The sequence below is a fragment of the Sphaeramia orbicularis genome, chromosome 1 (genome assembly GCF_902148855.1).
Source record: "Sphaeramia orbicularis chromosome 1, fSphaOr1.1, whole genome shotgun sequence".
NCBI lineage: Eukaryota > Metazoa > Chordata > Actinopteri > Kurtiformes > Apogonidae > Sphaeramia > Sphaeramia orbicularis.
The window spans coordinates 49697657-49722105 of NC_043957.1; the positions used below are offsets into that span (position 1 = coordinate 49697657).

General features: G+C 39.7%; 2 protein-coding genes across 2 annotated transcripts in view; one reads left to right on the forward strand and one right to left on the reverse strand.

The window, feature by feature from the left end:
* Positions 1-312: 312 nt before the first annotated feature.
* smarca5 (SNF2 related chromatin remodeling ATPase 5) lies at positions 313-17353 on the forward strand. The gene is made up of 24 exons (XM_030140724.1): positions 313-580; positions 1169-1303; positions 1394-1560; positions 1945-2045; positions 2165-2265; positions 2369-2548; positions 3669-3824; positions 3943-4074; positions 4253-4321; positions 4421-4530; positions 4635-4861; positions 6033-6154; positions 7452-7604; positions 7726-7858; positions 8000-8148; positions 8495-8617; positions 8721-8828; positions 11577-11690; positions 11820-11942; positions 12046-12178; positions 12271-12389; positions 15342-15554; positions 15657-15767; positions 16952-17353. Exons 1-24 carry the CDS (start codon positions 509-511, stop codon positions 17015-17017), a joined length of 3117 nt encoding a protein of 1038 aa, XP_029996584.1. The 5' UTR covers positions 313-508; the 3' UTR covers positions 17018-17353.
* frem3 (Fras1 related extracellular matrix 3) overlaps positions 17247-24449 on the reverse strand; it is a 54746-nt gene continuing 47543 nt past the window's right edge. Inside the window, exons 19-24 of the mRNA XM_030140714.1 lie at positions 23953-24080; positions 23211-23345; positions 20637-20763; positions 20359-20546; positions 20118-20264; positions 17247-18918 (exon numbers count right to left, since the gene is read on the reverse strand). Of these exons, the coding sequence (XP_029996574.1) occupies positions 18337-18918; positions 20118-20264; positions 20359-20546; positions 20637-20763; positions 23211-23345; positions 23953-24080 (1307 nt within the window). The 3' untranslated portion in view covers positions 17247-18336. The remainder of the gene's footprint in view (positions 18919-20117; positions 20265-20358; positions 20547-20636; positions 20764-23210; positions 23346-23952; positions 24081-24449) is intronic.

The following is a 24449-nucleotide window of genomic DNA, read 5'->3' on the forward strand; positions in this document are numbered from 1 at the left end:
TAGAATTGATTCTGTTCCTCAAATTGTCCACATAATTGGAAAAAAGGGCTTTGAAAACAGTAATGTTTGGACGTTGATGTGCAAATTTGGAACAATGAATGTGAAATTTGGCAAAAATAATCAAAAGGTTGATAATATATATTTTTTCTGGAGTCATTTTATCAATTTGTGATTGGCCAAATAAAATGTGTTGAAAGTTCAATGTACATGAAGAGTCTGCAGTATGGAAATTACAACATTTCCGACAGTCTACGAACGTATCGCACTCTAATCTCGCGATATCTCGTATAGACCGGGTACCGCTCTGTGAACGCGGGTGCCCGACAAAAATCTTGCTAGCGCGAACGTGCTCCCGGTGACAAACCAGTGTGTCTTTCATTATAAACAACAGGATAGTGCCCACTTACCGAGGTAAAATCCAGGAAATCTTCCACGGCTCTCACAGAGGATTACATTAGACATCTGTTAACGGACTGAACATTTGGATAGAAGAGGAAATTGGTTAAAAATGTCCGAAAGCGCAAACTGCGAGGAACAGCGGGAAGAGCAGACTGAAGTTGAAGAAGCCGGAGGAACGGAGGTAAGATGAGTCCAAACAGGCTTTGTCTGCTCTCAACATGGGTTACGTCTCTGAAAACATGCCCCACCGGTCAAAAACTATGAAAACCCCAGTCAGTCTTCTAGTTGGGCTTCTAATTCCGCTAGGTTAAACTTTCATTTTGTCAACGTTGATGTGGGCTGTTGAGCTAGTTAGGTTAGCTAGCTGTGGCGTTAGCATTAGCTCATGACAACAGCGGCTCCGTCCCCTAACGTTACAGGAGCAGCAGCAACGAGGCCACATCGTTTTATAAGCCCTCTACTGTTAGCTTAGCCCCGCTAGCCTCTCACGGAGCACACAGAACTCCTCAAATCCCCAGTAGATTATCCTGCTGAGTGAAGAGACTGTAAATGTGACCCGGCTTTTTGACCAACACGCTAACGCCAACCAAGAGTAGCCAGTTCATGTGTCCCCGTCCGGACTGCGTCTTTGTTTTCAGAGGAATAGTGCAGCCATGACCAATAGGAGATGCTGCAGCGCTGCCTGCCACTGGATAAATTGAAAGAAAAACTTAACCAGTATATGTATTTCCTGATTTTTGAGCTTAAAATTCTGCCTCTTTCTGCTTAGGAGAAGTCTGACTGTTCAGATGCTGGAAAAGAGTCCTCCTCAGAGGCAGGACCTGATGGACAGGATGGGTCCTCTTCCTCCTCCCCCTCCTCATCCAAAACGAAAGAATCTGCGCCAGGATATGAAGAGAAAGTGGTAAGAAGTTATTTTCAAAGCTTACAAAACATAGCAAAACTCTCTTTTTTGGATAAATGACTAATCAAGCCTCTGTCCATTGGTGTGTAGCAAACAGATCGGACCAACAGATTTGAGTACCTGTTGAAGCAAACGGAGCTGTTTGCACATTTCATCCAACCAGCAGCACAGAAGACTCCAACTTCGCCTCTGAAGATGAAACCAGGACGTCCCCGCATCAAGAAAGATGAGAAACAGAATCTGCTCTCTGCTGGAGAGTGAGTACAGGTTTATTTTAGGGATGCTCGGAACATCTGTATCAATCTTTACTGACATCAGCGATCCGCAGATAAGATGATATTTCACTGATGTGGCAGATGTTTATCTTTTTTTTTTTTTTTTTTAGAAATTACTTTTCTAGCTTTTTTTCCCTCCAATTTCTTTTCTTTCTTTCTGATTTCCCCAGTACAAGAAGGTAATAACTAATTAATCCCTCCCCCCCAAAAAAGCACTATAATATCTGTATGAGCATAGGCTACTGTGCTGACCAATTTAGTCATTATTTTGTGTACATCTGTATCGGGCCAGAATGTCACAGTCAGTGCAAATACTGCGTCAGGGCTTGTAATTTGATCAATCATTTTTGCATTTGTGTTTGACAGCACCCGACATCGCCGCACAGAACAAGAGGAAGATGAAGAGCTTCTGAATGAGAGCACTAAGACGACCAATGTCTGCACTCGCTTTGACGAATCTCCGTCTTGTAAGTGCTAAAGACAGTTTTCTGAAGCTCCAGGGTGTTACATGTTAAGCACAGGCCTGACCTAAATGTCATATGATGAACAGACATAATGAGTATGTGGTTGTTTGTCTTTAATGCAGACATTAAAACGGGAAAAATGAGGGATTATCAGGTCCGTGGTCTGAACTGGCTCATCTCTTTGTATGAGAATGGAATCAACGGTATCCTGGCTGATGAAATGGTTTGTACTTTGTCATGCACTGAATGTTTATTATTACATGTTTAAGGGTTGATTTGGTTCCTCATTTCACTATGCCTCACACACTCCTGCTGGTCTTTCTCAGGGTTTGGGGAAGACTCTCCAGACCATCTCCTTGCTGGGTTACATGAAGCACTACAGAAACATCCCTGGTCCACACATGGTTCTTGTCCCCAAATCCACCCTCTATAACTGGATGAATGAATTCAAGCGATGGGTGCCTTCCCTTCGAGCTGTCTGCCTGATAGGAGGCAGGGATGAGAGGGTAAGGCATCAGAGATCATATGGTCATCTGAAAATGTTTGTATGTGCTTCATGCTTGGTTTTTTTCCACAAATCTAGTTTTTATTCATTTGTTCCTCTGTGTCAGTTTTGTTTTGTTTTTGTTTTTGATATTATCAAGACTGATTAAAAATGCAAGAAAGGGTTGTCTACATGGACAACATGCATTTTGAGTTGCATAATAGCACAGAAGGCCTCAACTAAGCTAATGGAGAGTAACTTTACTACGTAGTTTGATTTGTGAGAAGTGTGTTAAGCTGAACCTACTTTTGCTCAGGCTAACATACAGTATAAATCAGTGGTTCCCAACCTTTTTTGGCTTGTGACCACATTTTAACATTACAAATTTCTGGCGACCCCAGACATTCAATACAGAGACTTTTTTTTTGCTAAAATTAATTTGTTTTTGATCATGTAATAGTTTGCTATATTATGTTGCAAATAAACGTTAATTTTATTAAACATTTAGGCTATATAATGTATATTATTATGGACGGAGGCAGAAAAGCCAGGTGGAGATTACTGCACAAAATGAGAATTTGATTTTCCTTGGTCAGGATATGTACAGTCAGTCCTGCTTGGATTTACAAGGCTGCAAATTAATGCAGAAAAAACAATAAAACTATGAATTATGAAAGCGCTGCAGCATCTTAAACCAACCACAATGAACATTTAAAAGATAAACAGTACCACAGTGCTTCAGGTCCCGCTTCAGAGTTTGTCATGTCTTTTATGGATTGTGATCGTCTCTGTCAACTCACCATATATTTTTTATTAGTAAGTTTTTATTTATTTATTTATCAATTACTAGAAATTTCAGGCAACCCCATGTGGAGTTACGACCCCAAGGTTGAAAAACACTGGTATAAAGAGTTTCTCTTCCTTAAATCATGCTTCGTGTATCATGTTTGGTTTTTAGACTTAGACAAACTATATTGTCATTCAGGTATGCACAAAGTGTATACAAAACCAAATTTCGTTGCAGTTTTTAATTTGTTCCTCTGTGTCAGTTATGCTTGGTTTTTGGTTTCTGTATTAGCAAGACAAAAAAAACAATATAGTGGGTTTTAAACTAATCCTAAATCATTTCCCTATAATTTCAGACTGCCCTGATCAGGGATGTTCTGCTGCCAGGAGAATGGGATGTATGCGTCACATCTTATGAAATGCTCATCATCGAAAAGGCAGTCTTCAAGAAGTTCAACTGGAGATATCTGGTCATTGATGAAGCTCACAGGATCAAGAATGAGAAATCAAAGGTTAGACACTGAAATCTAATGGTGTGAACTGGTTTTTAACCGGGTCTCTTCTGACCCCTGAAAGTTGCTCGTACTGTTTGATTTAGCTAAGACTGAAGATCCACTTTATTTCCTGTAGTTGTCAGAAATTGTGCGAGAATTCAAGACCACCAATCGTTTGCTGCTGACTGGAACTCCCCTGCAAAATAATCTCCATGAGCTGTGGGCTCTGCTCAACTTCCTGCTGCCTGACGTCTTCAACTCATCAGAAGTAAGATTTGTTTTAAAATGATGGAAATTAGTAGAGGGTGCATTTCCAAACTGTGCTCTCAGGTTTACATTGGAAGGTGAAATGTGTTTACTGTGACAGTTCTATAATCTGTTTTAATTGGAAGAAGGAATTTTATGTTAAAAAACTTCTCATTTTTCTATTTTTCTTTCCCCTAAAGGATTTTGATTCGTGGTTTGACACAAACAACTGTTTGGGTGATCAGAAGTTGGTTGAACGTCTTCACACTGTATGTATTCAATGTATTTAATGTCCCTGATCCTAATTTGAAGTTTTGAAATATTAGGGTTGTAGCACATTTTGATGTCCAATTTTACTTTTTGTTCAGGTGTTGCGTCCTTTCTTGCTACGTCGTATTAAAGCTGACGTAGAAAAGACCCTGCTTCCAAAAAAAGAGATCAAAATGTACGTAGGCCTGAGTAAGATGCAACGAGAGTGGTAAGTATCTTCAGTCAGGCAGGACTTAAATACACATTCTACAAAAGTTGGGGATTCTGCAAATCTACAGCAGGTAACTAATCACATAAATGATACCTCCTCAGGTACACAAAGATTCTGATGAAGGACATCGACATCCTGAATTCAGCTGGTAAGATGGACAAGATGCGTCTGCTGAACGTCCTCATGCAGCTGAGGAAATGCTGCAACCATCCGTACCTTTTCGATGGGGCGGAGCCCGGGCCACCATACACTACTGACCTCCACCTGGTGGTGAACAGCGGCAAGATGGTGGTGCTGGATAAGCTGCTGCCCAAGATGAAGGAGCAAGGTTTGTTGACGGTCCCAAGAAATAACTCATGTACACTGAACAAAAATATCAAAGCCCCATGTATAGTATTTGTGTAACACGAGACATGCAGGCCAGAATGAGCTCATGGTTTCTAAGAATTGTAAAACTTTGTGTCTATCTCTGCGAGTGAACATTTGCTCAGCGATCCAGTGATTCCACCCACAACACAGGTGTGACATGTCCAGACGCTGCTCATACAGTGTTGACAATCCTCAGACACTCCTTACACTGGGGACAATTTCTGCAGAACCACGTTTTAGACTCAAGACCAGGGGTGTCAAATATGCAGCCCCCGGGCCAAATCTGGCCCCCTAGAGGTTCCAATCCAGCCTGAGGAATGAAGTTGCAAAGTACAACAATTATACAATAGATAGACAGATAGAAGGAAACAGTCAATGGTCAGGGGTCTCATACAGCCCAATTGTGATCTCAAGTAAAATAATGATATAATAACCTGTAATGACTCCACTTTCTTCTTGGTTTAATGTGAAGAAAGAAAAACAATTGTATTATGCCTACAAATAATGACAACCCCTGTTAAATTATGGAAATATTTACATGAATAAACTATCCTTTAACAATAAAATATGAGTAACCTGAACAATTATTAATAACCTGAAATGTCTGAAGAAAATTAAGTGCAATTTTAACAATATTCCTCCTGTTGCTAAATGTTTGTCTTTGTAGATCTGATCTGTAATGCATAATGTATAATTGATAAGTTGAGACATAATTTTCTTAGAATTGCACTTTTTTTTTCTTCCCAGGTTATTCACCTCTTTTTGTTTGGATAGTTTATAAATGTAAATATTTTCATAATTTAATGTAGTTTTATTGCTGTAAAACACGGAGAATAGATTGAAGTTGTCATTATTTATAGGCTATTATACCATTATTTTACTGGTCCAGCCCACTGGAGATCAAATGGGGCTGAATGTGGCCCTTGAACTAAAATGAGTTTGGCATCCATGACATAGGTTATAGGTAAATAATCTGAAGAGGTTGAAGAATATTGGGGTTGTTAGTAGCTGTATTACTTTCTTTGTATTGTATTTATTTATTCATTTATTTGTTGTTTGTTTGTGCAGTCATTTGATGTCCGAAGTAATAAAAAGGTAAACTGACGCCTCCCTTCTTTTTGTGTTTCCAGGCTCTCGTGTGCTCATCTTCAGTCAGATGACTAGGGTGCTGGACATCTTGGAGGACTACTGCATGTGGAGGAACTATGGATACTGTCGACTGGATGGTCAGACGCCACACGAGGAGAGACAGGTCAGCAGATTGAATATGTTTCAGGTGTTAGCTCTGTGGCATCATAGGCCATGAGTTATTCTGAAGGCGCTGTGTCTGGTGTCGTCTTTGTTAGCAATTTCTTCAAACTTCTTTGACAAAACTACTGATTGGGTTCAAGTTTGTTCACAGTTGTGAGAAATTTCAATTTTGACGAATTTTTGAAATGTTACAAATGTGCCTTTACTTATTATGGTCCATATTTTGATGGCTTACAACATGGAAATGGTTAGAGATATCAGTATAGGTACTATTGAGCACTGATAGGAAGTCTTATATGGACTTTCATTTAATTAGTTGAGTTCTTCTCCAGTGAAAGCACCACCCACTTCTATTGGGAGATTGACCTCCTGCATCATGACCACAGGATTGTAACATAGCATCAGAACCTGACAACCTCAAAAATTCAAGTTACTGATTCTTGATAGAACATGCTGGTGACATACAGGGCCATTGGTAGGGATATCCCGATTGGATCTACAGATCAGTATCGGCTGCCGAGCTGGCATTTGTTAGAAGATTGGATTGGATTTAGTCACGAGATCGGGCCGATCCGCGCCCGGTTTGGGAAGGGGGGTTGGGGGGGAGCAAAGGTCCTGTCCCCTCAAATGAAAGTTTCTGGAGGTAGGGAAAAGCTGCACAACAATGGGAGGTTTAGAGGACCTAGTAAAGTGTCTGAATTTCACTGTCACTCGGCGCTTGTACTCATTCTGAGGTCCAGTTGTGATGCGCGAGTCGGATTTTTTCAACCTGCGGGGCTTATGTTGAATTATTTGACCCACCCAACCCGACCTGTGAATAACCCGCTTCACATCACTAGCGCACAGCAACGAACACACCCCCATATAATACCTGGACGGACCTGTCCATAGACCGACTACAGCAGTAGAAAATATAAGGTTCTAATTTGTCCACAGTGTGGATTTGGAAAGTGCAAAAATTATACTAAAGTTATTAAGAGTCAAAGGTGTTATAGTTGTTTTAGTTCAAGTTCCACATTCAGCCTCAAGTAAAATAACAGTATAATAATCTGTAAATAATGACTCCAAATTTTAAAAAAAAGTTTAATTGTAAAAAGTCCATATTGGATCAGTATTGGATTGGTATCGGCAAAACTAATCCCCCCCAAAAAATCAGATCAGAAGCAGAAAAATCCAGATCGGGACATCACTAGCCATTGGTCCTATTTTTGACAGAGTAACGTTTCTTTTTCACCAAAAACTGTATTATTAATTTAGTAAAATTGACTCATTTCACGTATCTGTGTGTGTATTTTCAGATCTCTATCAATGCATACAATGAGCCCAACAGCTCTAAGTTTATCTTCATGTTGAGCACCCGAGCTGGTGGACTGGGTATCAACCTGGCTACAGCCGACGTGGTCATTCTGTATGATTCAGACTGGAACCCTCAAGTCGATCTTCAGGCTATGGTGAGTATGTAGACCTACCTGGAAAACCTGTCACATGTATCGTTTAAAATGAGACCTTCGACACTGGTGGTAGTTTCACAGGCACGCTATCTGACAAATCCTGCTTCCCGTTTCATTTCAGGACCGAGCTCACAGGATTGGTCAGCAGAAACAGGTACGCGTGTTCCGTTTCATCACCGAAAACACAGTAGAGGAGAGGATTGTGGAGAGGGCTGAGATGAAGCTGCGTCTGGACTCCATCGTCATCCAGCAAGGTATTTCATCCCTCATGTTTAGCATTACATCCGTGCGGCTATTACAGCTTGTGTGTTAATTTCTCAGCATTTCTTACACCTTACAGCAAACAGAATGATTAAAGATTAGATTAACACATTTTTTACTGCTTTGCTTAACAGGTCGACTTGTAGACCCAAGTGCAAACAAACTGGGAAAAGATGAGATGCTGTCCATCATCCGGCATGGCGCCACACATGTGTTTGCATCCAAAGAGAGCGAGATCACAGACGATGACATCGACGCTATTCTGGAGAGAGGTGAAAGGAAGGTGAGAAACGACATATTTTAGACTCAGCTTTATTGTCATTCAATCAATAGATGTGATAAAATGAAATAGTCACTCAGATCTCGGTGTTTTTCGGATGAAATAAGATAAAATATTAAATAAAAACATTTAATATACAAAAGCTAAATAGAATAGAATAAAAGCTACTATAAAATATGCTAAAATATAATAAAGTAATCCTCTGAGTATGCACAATATTTCACAATGCGCAGTAACAGTGAATATGGGGGTGCATGTACAGCAGTATATTTCTGTTCTATGTAAATTACACTCAATGAAATGTAGGAATTCTTAATGATATCAACATTTACACCTGACCCCATGCCAGACTATGGAGATGAAGGAGAAGCTGTCTTCCCTGGGTGAAAGCTCTCTGAGAAACTTCACCATGGACACAGAGAACAGCAGCGTGTACACATTCGAAGGAGAGGACTACAGAGAAAAGAAAAAGGTACAAATACCTGCCAGCTCGCCAACATTACTCTTTGATTGCATCGTTTCAGAAACATGACCCGTTGAGCATTTACCTTGTTCTGTCTTCCCTTCATTTTCAGGTCATTACCAACTGGATTGAGCCGCCCAAGAGAGAAAGGAAAGCTAATTATGCCGTGGACGCCTACTTCAGAGAAGCTCTGAGAGTCAGTGAGCCTAAAGCGCCCAAGGTAGGTCTGAACTACCAAACGCTAGACATGGACGGCACCAGGTGGCAACAGGGTTTCTGAGCCCTTTACAGAAGTCTCAAATTCACTTATCTGAGTTGAAGGCCTCAAAATGTTTTGACAGGATTTAAAATGGGTTGAATTTAGTGTTTTTTTGATAATAAATTTAAAGGCTGGTGCATCTTGTGAATGAAAACTCCAATTAGGAAACTTGTGTATCAAGGCAAGTCGTGTGGGAACTCTGAAAATCATAAAGCCTGCTGCAAAAATCCAGCAAACGCCTGCCACGACTCAATTTGTGTTCACATTTAGAGATTCATCGTAGTTGATATTCTGCAATATCCTCTGCTCTGTTTTGCCATAAAATTGTCAATAGGTCATGAGCTATTGTGAAAGCGCTGTGTCCAGCATTGACTTCGTCTTCATTAGCAATGAAACTACTGGTCAGATTAATTTAAAATTTGTTTCTCTTTTTTTTTTTTTTAACTTTATTTGTAGGACTTTTCAACATTTAACAAATATAACACTTATAATTTCAAGTAATGCATTCATAATACAAAGATTGACACCAGGCATGACAAACAAACAAAAAAACAGAGAAAAAAAAGGTAATACAAACAAAACACGCATAACAAGACAGTCAAGACAGTGCATTCTGGTACATTTAAGGAAAGAAAATAAATAAATAAAGAGGTTAATCACAATATAAACAACTATAATGTATTTAAAGTTCCAGGCCAGATAACATATTCACATAGTGTAAAACAGGCTCCCATATTTTGTTAAATTTGTTGACAGAGTTATGCATGATGTCTCTGATCCATTGATGGTGTGTTGGAGGTGATGAGTCCTTCCATTTGAAAAGAATAGTACGTCTAGTTAGTAAAGATGAAAAGGCCACAATTTTTTTGTAGGTTAGCTGGAGGGATTGAGTCATCTGTGCATGAAATGAGACCAAAAATAGCAGCAAGGGGAGATGGCTGAGTACAGCACCCATATGCCCTGGAAATGAAATCAAAGAAAGAGTTCCAGACAGGGACAAGCTTGGAGCAGGACCATAACATGTGGTGTATTGATGCTGGGGCCTGTTTGCACCGGTCGCAGATGGGGTTTAAGTCAGAGAATATTTTTGCACGTGTAGCTTTAAAGAAGTGCAATCTATGTAAGATCTTGAGTTGAATTAAAGAATGTTGTGAACATATGGAGGAGGAATGGACCCTAAGAAGCTAATTTCAAATTTTGTCTGTAGCTTTCTTGGGATAATGTCCACAAAGTTTGTTCACAGTTTAGAGAAATTTTCATTTTTGAATTTTTGACAAATTTTTGAAATATTACATATTTGCCTTTACTTATAATAGGCCGTATTTTGATGGCTTATAACATAGAAATGGTTAGAGATCTCGGTGTAGTTACTACTGACTACTACCTTATCTGTAATATGAATGTCACAGCCAGTAGAGGGCAGTAATACAGCAGTGTGGTGTCTAGACCAAAGGCACATTGTATTGTTCAGACACTGTGGGTGGCCAGCGTGGTCAGCCTCAGATCTGTGAATGTTCTGCTCTGACAAATGTTTGTTGTGTTCTCACAGTAAAGTATAATGTAAAACCTTGGTTAACTGGTATCTGGATTCTTCAGCTTTGGCTCATGAACACACATCAGCCACATCAGTAACCACTGATTATTATACATTTAATTTACTTTAATTCAAATTTTTCTTTTTTCAGTTTAATTAATAAGCAAATACTTCAGTTGAATAATTGGTAAAAATACATCTCACCCTTCAGACGAGGAAGTAGAGTATTGAGTTCGTTGAATAGACGTGAAGTCGACCAGTTTCACTCCAGGCGTCAGACCCTCTCGTCTCTTAAGATTTTCAGTGAGGTAGAGGAGAACCTGTAGATTGTGGATTCTTGGTGGCTAACCTGTCCGACCCCTTCGAGTGTCACATGGCGGATCTTCAGCTGTCCCACTTCTGACACCAATTGTTATGGAAAAATAATACTCAACTAATTCGTCTTCAAAAAAGAAGGGTCAGTTCAAGCGTTCAGTGTCAAAGAAATCACTTTATCTGGAGCTCCATAGAAAGAGATATCACTCAGACAAGAGACTGAGATGGTCTGAACCCAAAAATACAAATCACAATGTAGTCTTCTGTCTCCCATGACAAAATTATGATGTGTCGAAAGTGTTTTGGTTAGTGTCAGGAACTTAGAGATAAGACCCCTGTGAGAAATGTTGGTTTGGCCTTCTACTCTGGACAAAACACAAAAGAGGTCAAAACTGCTCTATAATACACAGTGACATGAATATATCTGAAATAGAGTTAGAAGCCTATATGATATATGAAATATATGAAAATATGTATGAATATATATGGATATAAGTAATTTTGCCATTACAATACCAACCTACGCTACAAACAAAAAGTTGAGGATATTTTTAATTTTTGGGCTGTTTTTTTACGGTTGGGATTCTTGCACAGCGCTTTTTACTTTTTTGTGTGTGAATTGAATTGAAACACATTTTTTAATGACCAGACATAGTTTTATTTACAAATGGCAAAAATGACAAAACAAAAGAAATATTCTTAACTTTTTGTTTGTAGTGTATGTGCCAGTATGGACAGATCTTAAATTCCGTCTTAACTCATTGAAACCTGCATAAACCTCATGTAAAAGATGTCACGCTATCCTGTTTAAGTCTGTATGATGTCTGTCATAACACTATTTTTCAACTTTTTTTTTTCAGGCTCCTCGTCCTCCTAAGCAGCCAAACGTGCAGGACTTCCAGTTCTTCCCTCCACGTCTGTTTGAGCTGCTAGAAAAGGAAATTCTGTTCTACAGAAAGACTATAGGCTATAAGGTACACAGACTTGTTTTTTTTTTTTTTTTTATTTCAGAGGACAGTGATACTGCTTTTCTGTCTAGACTTCTCCAGCACAATAATGTCTGTAGATACGTGTCCAAATCCATCTGGGTCCTCTTCTTTTAGGTCCCACGTAATCCAGATATGCCAAACTCAGCCCAGGTCCAGAAGGAGGAGCAGGCAAAGATCGACGAGGCAGAGGCACTGACAGAGGAGGAACTGGAGGAGAAGGAGAACCTCTTACAACAGGTACTGACTGTTCTGTGTCAGTACAAACTAAAGTCTGCAAATCAACAAGCATTGTGTATCTGAATGTTTGTGCACATGTTCACAAACTGTCCTTTATTTGTAGGGATTCACTATTTGGAACAAACGTGACTTCAACCAGTTCATCAAAGCCAATGAGAAGTGGGGACGAGATGACATTGAGAACATCGCCCGAGAGGTCGAGGGCAAAACTCCAGAGGAAGTCATGGAATATTCTGGTAGGGACTAACTGCCCCTTAATCCAGAGGTGAACTTGACGTTTGTGGTTTGTATGTATGTCTGTGGTTGATATTCATGTGTGTTCCTCCAGCTGTGTTCTGGGAGCGCTGCAACGAGCTGCAGGACATTGAGAAGATCATGGCCCAGATCGAGAGGGGAGAGGCCAGGATTCAGAGGAGGATTAGCATCAAGAAAGCACTGGACTCAAAGGTAGCCAGCTGTCATGTGGTTCATTTGTGGTTGGAACTGCCTAAGTACAGGGTTCCTGTGGGGTCTTAAAAAGTCTGAAAAGTCTTGAATTTACAAATCTGCATTTAATATCTTAAAAAAGTCTTTAAAAGGTATTAAATTTGATATGGTGTGTATTAAGTTATGTTGGCTGTATTGTGTTTAAATGTGACTGTGAAGTGTCCAAGCTGCAAAGAAAGTAACGTTGGTCGACTCAGTTCCACCCGTTCCAACAAGGGCTGTACGATATTGGAAAAACCTGACATTGCGATGTTTTTTAACCCAGCGATATATATTGCGATATGAAAAACTACTCAGGAGGATATAATAGCTGTGTGCTGGTGACATAAATGGTCAAACAAATTAGTTGTTTCCTCTCGTTGTGGCGACAGGTGGAAGGCACTGTCAACACAGAACACGTGTTTCAGTTTCATCCTTCTTGTAGCTGAAATAATTCCAGATAACTGATGTTGCTTTTCTTTTTGGCACCAAGTCTTTGTTTTCGGTGATTTTCTCTTGTTCGTTGCTCATTTTTCAATATTGTTATCAGCGACTCACTCCATGTGCAGGGGCGAGGTCTGCATCGGCAAACTGATTAAGAATGATTATGATTGGTGGATCGTTGTGTGCAGTGTGTGTCGGGTACCCAGGTTGAACTTGGATGGGAACACATCAAGTTCATTTGCCTCCTACATTGCAGAATCTGTGATGTGACTACTGCGCACACGTACATTGTGAAGACGATGCTCAAACGATATATTGTGCAGTTGTAGTTCCAACCCAACAACTTATATTTAAATTAGGAAACAGTTATTGCTAACTTTGCAGCCCCCTCCCCCATGAGAAATGACTCGGAACAGTGGGAATCGAGGCATTGGAGTAATTAAATACATTTTCCTAAATTCTAAGAGTCACAAATTTTTGCTAGTATGGCCATGAAATAGGCATTAAATTCTGCTCTAAGTAGTCTTAAGAAAGTCTTAAAAAGTCTTAGATTTAACTTTTAGAAACCTGTAGGAACCCTGTAATTACCAATATTGATTTATCGCTGTATTAAACACTGAACTCTGATCCTGAAATTGTTTTTATCATTTCACTCAAAGGGTATGTTTAGAGAATTTTTCATTGTTGGCTATTTCAAAAGATCACGTATAATTCTAGCGCTTCTGTCAGGAGTACAAAGTCGCTGCTCCGTCAGTCAGTCATGGTCAGACATGTTGCCTCCTTCATGGGCTGTTCCAACACTGATAGTGATTCAGACTCGTAGTACTCTCTGATTCCCTGGGCTGTGATGGACTGGTCACTGAACCCGTGCAGCAGACACCAGTCTAAGATGACACATTATCGGCCAGTGCTGGGTCGTGTCTCTAGGACAGTGGCAAAGTGCTGAGCTCACGGCTGCACAAACAAGCGTGAACACATGCTTTCCACTCAATCTCGCTCTCTGACTGCTGCTTGTTTACTCACACTCCATCACCCGGAATCAACGATGGTATGTCACTTACGACCGGTAATGGCTGCTCCCATAGGTTCTACCCCCGCCCTTAATTCATGTAATAAAAAGGTCCAGTGTGTAGGGGTGTAAGAAAATGTCGGTTCTGCAATATATCGTGATATTTCATTTCACAATATTGTATCGATATTAAAAAGTACTGTATCGATATTTTTAGGTATTTATTCAAATGGAGATATGGGGGAGGTTAATTTTTGTTTTTCTTTTTTGTTTATATTTTATTTATTATTATTTAACACGGTTTTATTAAGTAATGGTTATTTGAAGCATCCTAAAAGCACTTTTTTCTGTCTGAGAGGCAGATGGTAGTTCCTGTGGAAACCAGGAGAATTAGACAAATGTTGTGATATAACATTAGATCCTGTTCTGATCAAATAAAAATGTGTTAAGTATTTGTCCATATTCTGGTGTAATTCAATTCTTCCAGGAAATAATCTTAAAAAAAGAAACAAACAAAAAAATTGCCTTTTTAAAAGTATCGTGATATATCGTATCGTGATCCTAGTATTGTGATTTGTATCATATCACCAGATTCTTGCCAATACACACCCCTACCAATGTGGTGTAGTGATGTCCTGATCAGGATTTTTTCCCTTCTGTTTCAATTTTTTTTTTGGGATTAGTTTTGCCGATACCAATCCAATACTGATCAGATACAGACTTTTTACAAAGAAATTTTTATTTAAATTCTGAGTCATTATTTGTAGGTTATTATATGATTTTACTGTAGATCACAGTTGGGCTGAATGTGGAACCTGAACTAAAACAACTATGACACCTTTAACTCTTCATAACTTCAGTATAGTTTTTGCACTTTCCAAATTCATACTGTGGGACAAATGAGAACCTTGTTTGCCACTGCTGTAGTGTGTCTATAGACAGGTCCATCCAGGTATTATATGGAGGTGTGTTCGGTGATGTGAAGCGGGTTCCTTGTGGGGTGGGCTGGGGCAGGTCAAATACTTCCACAAAAGCCCGCGGGTTGAAAAATACTTGCACATCACAACCGGACCTCAGAATGTGTATCCGCGCAGAGTGAAATTGAAACTCATAGACGCTTTACCAGTTCCTCTAAGCCTCCTGGTGTTGTGCAGCTTTGCCTTACCTTCGGAAATTTTAATTTGAGGGGGCAGGACATGTATTTACCCCAGCCCTAGAACCGGGTCCAGAATGGTCCAATCTCATGACTTAATCCAATCCAATCTTCTAAAAAATGCCAGATCAGCAGCTGATACCAATCGGGACATCCCTAGTGTGGTGCATTTATGGTGATTTTTTCTTTTTTTTTTAAATTTTTAACTTTTTTTTTTTTTCTGAATTTGTGCCTCTCTTGCTACAAAGCACATCTAATGTCGTAACCATGACCAGTACAGGTACACTTTAACTAGTCCCTTGATCCTTTTCCTCATCTCCTTCTTCAGATCGGTCGCTACAAGGCTCCCTTCCACCAGCTCCGTATCTCCTACGGCACCAACAAAGGCAAGAACTACACAGAGGAGGAAGACCGCTTCCTTATCTGCATGCTTCACAAGCTCGGCTTCGACAAAGAGAGCGTGTACGACGAGCTGCGTCAGTGCATCCGCAACTCGCCCCAGTTCCGCTTCGACTGGTTCCTCAAATCCAGGACAGCAATGGTGAGTGTCGTCAGCTTTTCCCAGTTAGATCTGCGATTTCACATACTTGTTTTTGTACTTGATGTCCTGAATATAACGGACGTTCTGCGGTCGGTTGTGCAGGAGCTCCAGAGGCGATGTAACACCCTGATTACACTGATCGAAAGGGAGAACATGGAGCTGGAGGAGAGAGAGAAGGCGGAGAAGAAGAAACGAGGCCCAAAGAGCGGTTCAGTAAGTCCACAATATGAACGACACCGAACACACCGTTCAGTCTACACACAGTTTCACAATAAAAGGCCTGTGTTTATCCATTTAGATTCTGTTGTTACATGTATTTAATATTTACTCAAACATTTCCAGTGATGAAACAACATGCTTCACTGGACATGCTGTCCTGTATCTGTCATTTGGGTTTCTCTACGGTCCGCCCCCTTTAGGAGACGAACACCAGAACTTACCCACTCATTCCAAAGGGAGACGTCAACCCAATCCATAAATTTCAACTCAGTCTTTTGCCCCAAAGTCTCTCAAATAGAATGCATGTTTAACTAATTTCTCTGATACAACTGCAACCGTACAATGTAAAAGTGAATCTGGGGGTGGGAGTAAATAACTTTTATTTCTTCTCACTCCCTTTCAGGCTACTAGGGGTGAATAACATGATCCTAACCTAAAAGTTCTTCAGAAAAATAAGTGCAATTTTAACAATATTCTGCCTCAGTTTATTATTTACACACACTAGTTACGTATTAGAACCTACAGATCACAGTGGATCTACAAATAAACTAAACAGTTAGTAACAGGCAGAATATTAGTATAATATTCCACTAGAATATTCCACTTCTGTTGAGATATTTCAGGCTGTTCATATTTGTTCAGGTTGTCCATGTTTTTTGTGAAATGATTGTTTCAATGTAAATACAGGAAAATTACATGAAAATATTTACATTTACAAAGGGGAAAAATGTGTGTAAAGATGCATTTACAGGTTATTATGACAGTATTTTACTGACTGACCCACTTGAGTTTGAATTGGTCTGTACGTGGAACCTGAGCTAAAATGATTAGTATCTTAGAGAGTAATTTTTGCATTTCACAAATTCATTCCACAGGTTGGATTGGACCATTCAGGGGGCCACATTTGGCCCCTGAGCCACATGTTTGACACCCCTAGTCTAAAGTAGAAAAACTTATGTTTATGAAGGGTTTCTGGCATGATTTCAGATACCTGCATCTGTCAAAACTATGTCTTACTTGATTTCAATATATATAGTTTTTTAGTTATGTTTTGGTTTTAATTACTGTTTCAACACAAATATACACTGTACAAAAAACTGAATAATTTTGTTGGTTTTAGATCATTTTTTGTCAGTTTAAAAGAAAGATATTAAAATAGATTTTATTCTCTGTTTCAGGCCCAGAAGCGGAAGTCTGAGGGAACTCCAGATGGTCGTGGACGCAGAAAAAAGCTCAAGTTGTAAAGTGAACTTGAATCTCCAGTGCATTTTTGAGCGGCAGCCAGCTCCAGTGTCATTAGTCCTAGTGCCCGTGTTTGTTTTGCAGGCTGTGATAACGTACTGTGTAAAACCCTCCAATGGACTGATGTGGTTGTATTAGGTTTTAGAAGTGCCCCTTTACAAACCTTGTTGTCACTTCTAAACACTGCAGCTGTGCTGATTTAGTTTTGTTTGCTAGTCCTTTTTTTTTTTTTCCAGTACTTAATTGAAATAAATGTATTTATGCCTGTTGGTTGTACCACATTCCATTGCTTGAAACATGTACCCTTTTTTATTTTTAATAAAACCTGTGTTCTTTTATCTTTCTATGTGAAGTAGAAAATGTCTTTTTGAACATCACAAATAAATTTCCCATTTTCTATAAAAGAAAAAAAAAAGTGTGCACTGTGAAAAATTTCAAAAAAGGACATTTATATTTGGCAGTGGTAGTGTACAAACATCCAGACTCCTCAAACTGTAACAAAAGTAAGCCTAATAATAATTGACACATGAAAACATACTGTCATATGTAGAATAATTCTAATTTCGATACTGCATTTGTTTATTTTCAGGGCTTGATGAGTGGTTCATTGTTTTTCAAGTTTCACCAGGGTGTATTAATACCTTTGTTTCCACAGTCCTACATCGATATGTACACAGATTGTTTTGCATCTGATTGCACCCATACTTTACTGTAAAAAGTAAAATAAAAAAAACAAATTGCATTCTCAAAAAAAAAAAAAAAAAAGACATTTACAATCCCTTTCAATGACACCATATTGGTATTATTACTAAGCAGTGGGCATGTACGTATACTGCAGGCTTTTTAAAGCACAACAGTGAAATAACAAACATTAATCACATTATCATTCAAGGTCAGCTTCAACTACCATTCAATGCATACGCTACTCTCAACAACAAAAATAAACAGTGAATTATAGTATTAAAAACATGGTAAACTACCTTTAAAGGAGGAACAATATTTGTTGAAATTTCAATACGGCTGACTTTTACTGGAGTGGAAAAATGTCTAAATGCCATTTACTAAGTTGGGTTTCTTTCATGCATTTGCAAACAGCAATATTTTACAACCTGACGTCCAATAAAGCAGGTCATTTTTTTAAAGTGGCTCTGAATTTCAGAAACCTCCGCCGTGTTCTCTACATTTCAGGCCCCGAGCACTGACATAACGTGTGCTGTCCTCAGGATGTACTGGGCTCTATTCAGTGCTTGTGTTACAGGTGTTGAAGGCACAATGGTGATGGAGACTATCATCGTCTGTGGAAGGGGACGGCGGTGCACGTCTACACCTCAGAGCTGTCTGAGCTGCTCCACATGCGAGCCGAGCTGTGGCTGTAGCCGTTGTAGGCGGAGGAGGAGGAAGAGGCATAAGGAGGGAAGTGGCTCTCCTTCTCCCTCTTCTTACGCCTCAGCAGCAGAATGACGATGGTGGCGATGAGGCAGATGAGGAGGACCAGCCCTGCCAGTCCCACCAACATGGGCAGTGTGGAGGAGTCAGCCGGGTCCCTGCCTGAGCTCTCCAGCAGGGGGCGCTCCAGCAGGGGGTCCCGCTCCCTGTCCCGGCCGGGGGACCAGGGCTGGCGCTGGCTGACCACCATACGGTCTGCTCGGTCCAGAGCGATGTGTTGGATGTTGGTGCCCCGGTTGTTTTCGATGCCGATCTCCTGAGCCAGAGCGGGGCCGGAGAAAGAGGGGGCGGCGCGGCGGTGGCGGCTGGGGGCCACGTCAGAGCTGTGGGGCTCCTCCATAGACGACACGCTGTGGTATAGGTACTCCACACTGCGCTTCCCAATGTTACGGTTGGCGTTTTCTCTGGAGCGGACAGTATAAATGGTGTGGATGAACCATTCTCGACCAGCAGCCACCTGGACAGAAAAACACCTGCATGAGCCTCAGCCTCAAATCTACTGCATGGAAGCATGTTACAGTTTAATAAGTGCACGTTTTTATGACAGAAGAGCCCAGAAAAGTTACCAATCATGATCTCACAATATGGAACTAATGTCAAAAAATACACAGCATATTATTTGGTTCATACCAAGATACCAAGAACATACCAATTTTATCTTGTTTCAAGTTAATTTCTTATTTTTATTTATTTCATTCTTTAAATTCCACTGCTGATGATACGGCCCCCCCTGCCTGCCCTGGGGGTACGTCCTGTTCCCTGAGCTGGTCCTGGGCTGGACGCAAGCCTCCTGGTTGTGGTTCAACTTTCCAACATCCACCAATGAACTTTTGTACATGCTCGCACAAAGGGTATCAACATCTTATCCTGTGTTTTGGAATCTTAAAGGAGTGATATTTTGCTTTTTAAATGGAATTATGCATTTTAAAACATTTCTCTGTGGTCTACATAAACTGTAAATGCTCTGCTTGGGTCTGAATTCTTCATTAGTTCAACTCCACAGGTCCATCTTCAACCCTATTTCTGACTAATGACACCAGAAAGGTTGTTTTGAGCGCTGGCCCTTTAAATGCACATGACCCCGCCCCCTCCAGGTTGTTGACTGTGCTGCTCTGTCCCGTTCAGCCACTTGTGTTCATTAATACAACCAACAACTAAACATTTTAGGTAATTTGCTCAAAGTTTGGACATATTTCCAGTATGGACTACAACCACTGCTGCTGGTAAACAATTATGTCGTACTCTGAGAAATGTTCGTCAGAAGTCTTGACCTTATATGTGCAAGTGTTGTGATGTAACTAGTTCTAGACATAACAAATTAAGAAGGAATTGAAATCGTTTGTAGAAATCCACTCGATTTTTGCCAAAATGAATATAAAGATAGCTTTGCAGCACCTGGAGGGTTCAAATTCAAACGTTTACACAATGTGTAAAAGTTGCCAAAAAAGTTGCTAATGTGTCTGTTGCCATAAGTGTGTCATTTTTATGTACCTTAGCACTAGTGAAAATTAAGCTTTCCCTCAATGTCTTTACAAGAATGAATGAGAGAGTAGGTGATTGAATGCAGTGCAAATTTGTAAACTTAGTGCATTATTGAAGTCAGTATGTATGTTCTCAGAGTAAGGCGAAATAATATTTATTTAAAAATGTACAGACGTGGAACAGAGGAGATGAGGAGAGTGTGAATCCATCAGTTCCAGGCTGTTTGACCAAAGGTAAAGCTCCAGGTGTGTCCTGAGCCAATGTGGCTTTAAAGGCAACGTCCCCAAACGCTGTGGCCTGTGTCTCCGGTTGAGCTTTGTCCTATCGATGAAGAACACACACACACATATCAGAACATTTACACCAATACAATATTATGGGCTTTAGATGTTTCCCTCCGAGCAGTTCAACTCACCAGTATCTTAAACCTGTAGAGCAGAGAAGGAGAGTCTGCCAGGCAGCCGTACTCCTTGTTGGTCGGGTTGTACTTGGGAACGTAGCCATCGGCTCCGGTGCAGAGGAAAACCTTCTCAATACTACAAGAGAAGGAATCCCCCAGGTTCTGGACCGGGTCCACCATCACACGACCATAGATAGTAGAGCCTGAAGGACAGAGGAAATGTATGTGGGACTTGGTTTTCTTCACTCAAAGTAATGTCCACTAACATCCACGGGGTGGCAGTGTTGTAATACCCTCTGAAAAAGCAGTGTCACTTCCTTCTCCGAAGCCCATGGAGCCGTCAGACAGCCACAGCTCCTTCTTGGACAACAGGAACATCTGAGTGTTGAGGCTGAACTCTGCTGCTACAGGGTCGCTCACCTGGAGGATGAAACCAGGGTTCAAATACAGCGAACAGAGGAGGCAGCTGATTCAGCTAAGAGATTTTCAGCACAGGTAGAAAAAGAGGGAGTGTTGTCATCGAAGTCAACTCAAGAAACTATCTGGAACTCAGTCATACTGTGGTTGTTTTAACCCATAAAGACCCAAACATCCACTGGGGACCAAAAGCATCCACTGACATAAACTGTTTAATACCTGTTGATCCATTAATCCTATCAATACATATAAATAATTGGTGTAAAATACAGTTTGACGTCTTTTCATGGTCATCAGATATGATGATTTGGATGTTCAGAGGCTCCGTGGTGAACATGGAAACACCATCATCTTCTACAACATTAATTCACCAGTAAAACCCATGGAGTTTTAATAAATGACTGTGGATGGAGACACTGGTTTATGTTCAGTTATTGGAATATTTAGCTAGAAAAGTCAACTTTTCTAGCTAAATATTCTAGCCTCAACTTTAATCTGAGTTTTTATGAATATCTACATGATCAGTAAATTAAATATAGGAAAATATATGATTTTCACTGAAATAAAGTAAAATACAGAGGATAATATTAAATAAATGGTGATAAATCATTTAAGAAAGGTTAAATAGAGAGAGAGAATAAATAATCATTTGGGAACTGTCATAAAAGTAGCACTGGATCTTTATGGGTTAAAGTTATTTCCACATATTTCAACTTTCATTCCATATTGTAAAGTTACCTTTTAAATATTTTTAGTCATTAGATGTGTATATCTGCTAAAGTCCTAAATAGTATTTGTTTTATTTAGTGATTCATGTCTGGTATGTACGTTATATGTAAATCAGGGGTGTCAAACTCATTTTATTTCAGGGGGCACATTCAGCCCAATTTGATCTCAAATGTACCAGACCAGTAAAATAACATCATAATAACCTATAAATAATGACAAAATGTTTCTCTTTGTTTTAATGTGGAAAAAAAACCCCATTAAATTATGAAAATATTTACATGCACAAAAAGATGTGAATAACCTAAAAAAAAAAAGTAAGGGCAATTTTAATAATATTATGCCTCAACTTACCATTTATACATGTGCATTTCACACAATGTCACAAACATTTGGTAACAGGCATAATATTGTTAAAATTTTGGACTTTGGAATTTGAAACTAAAATAACAATTTCTACAATATTACATCTTTTATATTACGACAGATTACAGTGGATCTACAAATACACAAACATTTAGTAACAGGCCGAATATTGTTCAAATTGCACTTAATTTTCTTTAGACATTTCAGGCTGTTCATATTTGTTCAGGTTATTCACATTTTATTGTTAAAGGATAGTATATAAATGTAAATATTTTCCTGATTTAATGTTATTTTTTGGCACCAAAACAAAGAAAAATTCAGAGTTGTCATTATTTATAGGTTATTATGTTATTATTTTACTTGAGATCACATTGGTCTGTATGTGGCTCCTGCAATAAAAGGAATTCAACATCATTGATTATTAATATGTTCAATGTCATTTTTGCACTTCCCAAATTCATCTTGTGGGCCAGATTGGAACCTTCTGGGTGGCCGGTTTTGGCCCACGGGCTGCATGTTTGGCACCCCTGATAGGGATGGGAATCGATAAGAATTTAATGATTCCAATTTCATTATTGATTTTGCTTATCAATTCGATTCTCTTATCAATTCTCATTGGGTGAGGGAATAAAAGAGTACAAATGGGTGTGTTTGCATCAACTGTCTTTTATATTTCCATCTCTGCACGGAAAATATAACATACACAGTATACACAAAAAATAATAAGAGATGACACCGGGCCTGGTTTGGGGGGGGGGGCGTACAGTGAAAGTGAAATTTAAGACGCTTTACTAATTCCTCTATGTCTCCCGTTGTTGTGCGCCTAATTTCCTTTCCTCAACCTTCGTAAATGTTTATTTGAGGGGGCAGGATATTTGTTGCCCACACCAGAACCGGCCAAATGTTTGCCCTGCTGCTGGATTGACAAGCGAGTAGCGCATCAAATACGTGGTATTCCCGTAAATGAGTCACATGCTATGTGGAAAAATGTTTGAATATATTGGAGGAATTTCCCCCTTTTGAAGAAATGGATGCTTTGCAAGTGTTACAAGTGGACCTGGTGTCGTCTTTTTGGAGCGTTTCTGCCTCAAAGCCATGTTGGCTGTATTCTGACCATAAACAATGCAGCAGACGCGTGACGTCATCACACACGCGCAACAAAGGCAGAATCGATAAGCAGAATTGTTAAGCAGGCAGGCAAACGATTCCAAGGAATCAAACCATTGGGAACCGGTTCTCAAAAAGAACTGGTTCTTGATTCCCATCCCTAACCCCTGATATAAGTCATCTTTCTGACAATTTTTTTTAATCTGGCAGCCCAAACGAAAAAAGCTGAGTGGAAACTAAACCAGTTTTACCTGCTGGAAACGTATGTCCATGTCAAAGGTGAGAGGCTCTCGTGGGTGGCAGATGGGAGGGATGCTGAACTCGCCGTTGGGTGAAGCAATGCAGGGGACTAACTTCACTGTGTAGGTTCCAGAGTAATCACGCACCTACACATCACACAAATAAACAACAGGTCATTCAGGTTGTGTAACATGAGATTATTTCAACCCTTTATCTGGCAAGTGACTATTTTTGGTGATTTCCACATGCATTACAAAACAGTGGCAGCAACATTTACAGTGAGGACAGTGAGTCAACAATTTCAGGTCCAATGTGGTCTACAGGGTCTGTCAGGTCCACCTCTGCATGAACAGTGAGTGGACCTGCTTTGTTAGGTACCATGAAGTAATGGTACTAATGTAAGGAATGAAGTTCAACGGGATAATGTGGATGTGGACAGGGGTCTGGATCAGCACTTATGTTTGTCTAATGTTCTAAAAGTGAGGTTCTTTTCACCTTACATGTGTTTTTATCTTGTATATTTTACATATACTTCTTGGATTTTTTTTTTTTTGCCACTTATGGGTAAGGAACCAAATATGTGATTAACCATGACTTTCTACATAACAATAAAAAATTTTGAAAAATTTCACAAAAGTAATAAAGTCTGGTTATGTCCTCCAATAACACACTAAGGATAAAATTTTGAATTTCACAGTATTTCTATGAGTGACCTGTAAAGGGTTAATTCACTTCAGGATAATGTGAACTCACGGCAAAGTCTGAGACAATACTCCACTGCTGCATGGGCTGGTTGTACGTGGGTTCAGTCCTGACCAGGGCGAGGGTGAACGTCAGCCCGGGGTGGTCAGCACACATCACCATGGACGACACACTTGTCCCTGAAAAGACACAGTCCTAAGTCTTAAATGTGCAAAACCAAAAGTACTATTTTTATTTATAGAGTGACCTTTTACGTCATAGGTGTCAAACATGTGGCACGGGGTCCAAAACCGGCCCGTCAAAGGGTTCAATCCGGCCCGTGGGATGATTTTGTGAAATGCAAAAAATTGCACTGAAGACATTAACAATCAAGGATGTTAAAATCATTTTACGTCATATCAATCTAAAGTGGGTCAGACCAGTAAAATACTATCATAATAAGCTATAAATAATAAAAACTGCAAATCTTTCTCTTTGTTTTAGTTATAAAAAAGTAAAATTACACAAAAATGTTTACATTTACAGACATTTTTACAAAAAATGTGAAT